General features: G+C 61.2%; 1 protein-coding gene across 1 annotated transcript in view; it reads left to right on the forward strand.

The window, feature by feature from the left end:
• The first annotated feature begins 345 nt into the window (after positions 1 to 345).
• Positions 346 to 925, forward strand: part of LOC108641645 — a 4,789-nt gene continuing 4,209 nt past the window's right edge. Inside the window, exons 1-2 of the mRNA XM_029963142.1 lie at positions 346 to 469; positions 697 to 806. Of these exons, the coding sequence (XP_029819002.1) occupies positions 346 to 469; positions 697 to 806 (234 nt within the window). The remainder of the gene's footprint in view (positions 470 to 696; positions 807 to 925) is intronic.

The following is a 925-nucleotide window of genomic DNA, read 5'->3' on the forward strand; positions in this document are numbered from 1 at the left end:
TGTGTGGGCCCTCAAACTGGTCTGCTGGGCCCCCTCAGCCTTTGAGACCAGCAGAGTGTGGTGGGATGGGAAGCACTTCTCGGGGGAAACTGGGCAAATTGCTCCCTCTGGCAGCTCTCCCATGTGCCCCCTCCAGGCCAGAGTGGGACTTGGTGAACTGGAGCACTTCCAAGGCATCTCAGTTTCTGTGGCAGGTGCCCTCAAGGCCAGACCATGGGACTTGATGGGCCTGAGAGTTCCCAAGTCTTCTGTTGCAGGAGCCTTCAGGGCACAAATGCAGGGTTTGGTGACCCAGAGCATTTCTGTGCTGTCTCTCCTCAGGAAGCCACGGAGCCAGACAGAGACATGGAGCAGAGACCTCCCAGTGTTTCCCAGGTGGCCTGGGTGAAGGAGGAGGAGGAGGAAGGCCCTGGTGTTGCCCCGGCAGAGCAGCCTGAAGAGGTGGAGCAGCCCCAGCCCCAGCAGGAGGGTGAGTGGCACAGCCAGGCCACAGGACTGGTGGCTGCAGCCAGATGGGGCTCTTCCCATCCCATTCCATGTGGATATGGCCAGGGAAAGGGAGGGGGGAAGAGGGCCGGGGCTGATCCCTGGCAGCTCCATGCAGTGGGCATCCTGGGACTGGCCCTGCCTGTGGGCTGGGCTGTGTTCTCTGACATCTGCAGCCCCTCAGCTCTGACTGTGCTCACTCTTTGCCAGATCCAGGCCAGGAGAGCTGTGCAGACACCGACAGTAGGCCTGCTCAGAGCAGGAATGATGGTCCCCCTCCAGAGGTTTCTGAGGAGAACGGTGTCTCTGATGCAAAGCAAGTAAGCAGCCTGTGGCCAGGGCTCAAGCCCCCAGGGATGGTGTGGCCCCTCTAGCCAGCTCCCTTGGGCCTCCTCAGCCTTTGAGGCCAGCACAGTGTGGTGGGAAGGGAAGCACTTGT

The sequence above is a fragment of the Manacus vitellinus genome, unplaced genomic scaffold (assembly GCF_001715985.3).
Source record: "Manacus vitellinus isolate BGI_N305 unplaced genomic scaffold, ASM171598v3 scaffold_53_pilon, whole genome shotgun sequence".
NCBI classification, from domain to species: domain Eukaryota; kingdom Metazoa; phylum Chordata; class Aves; order Passeriformes; family Pipridae; genus Manacus; species Manacus vitellinus.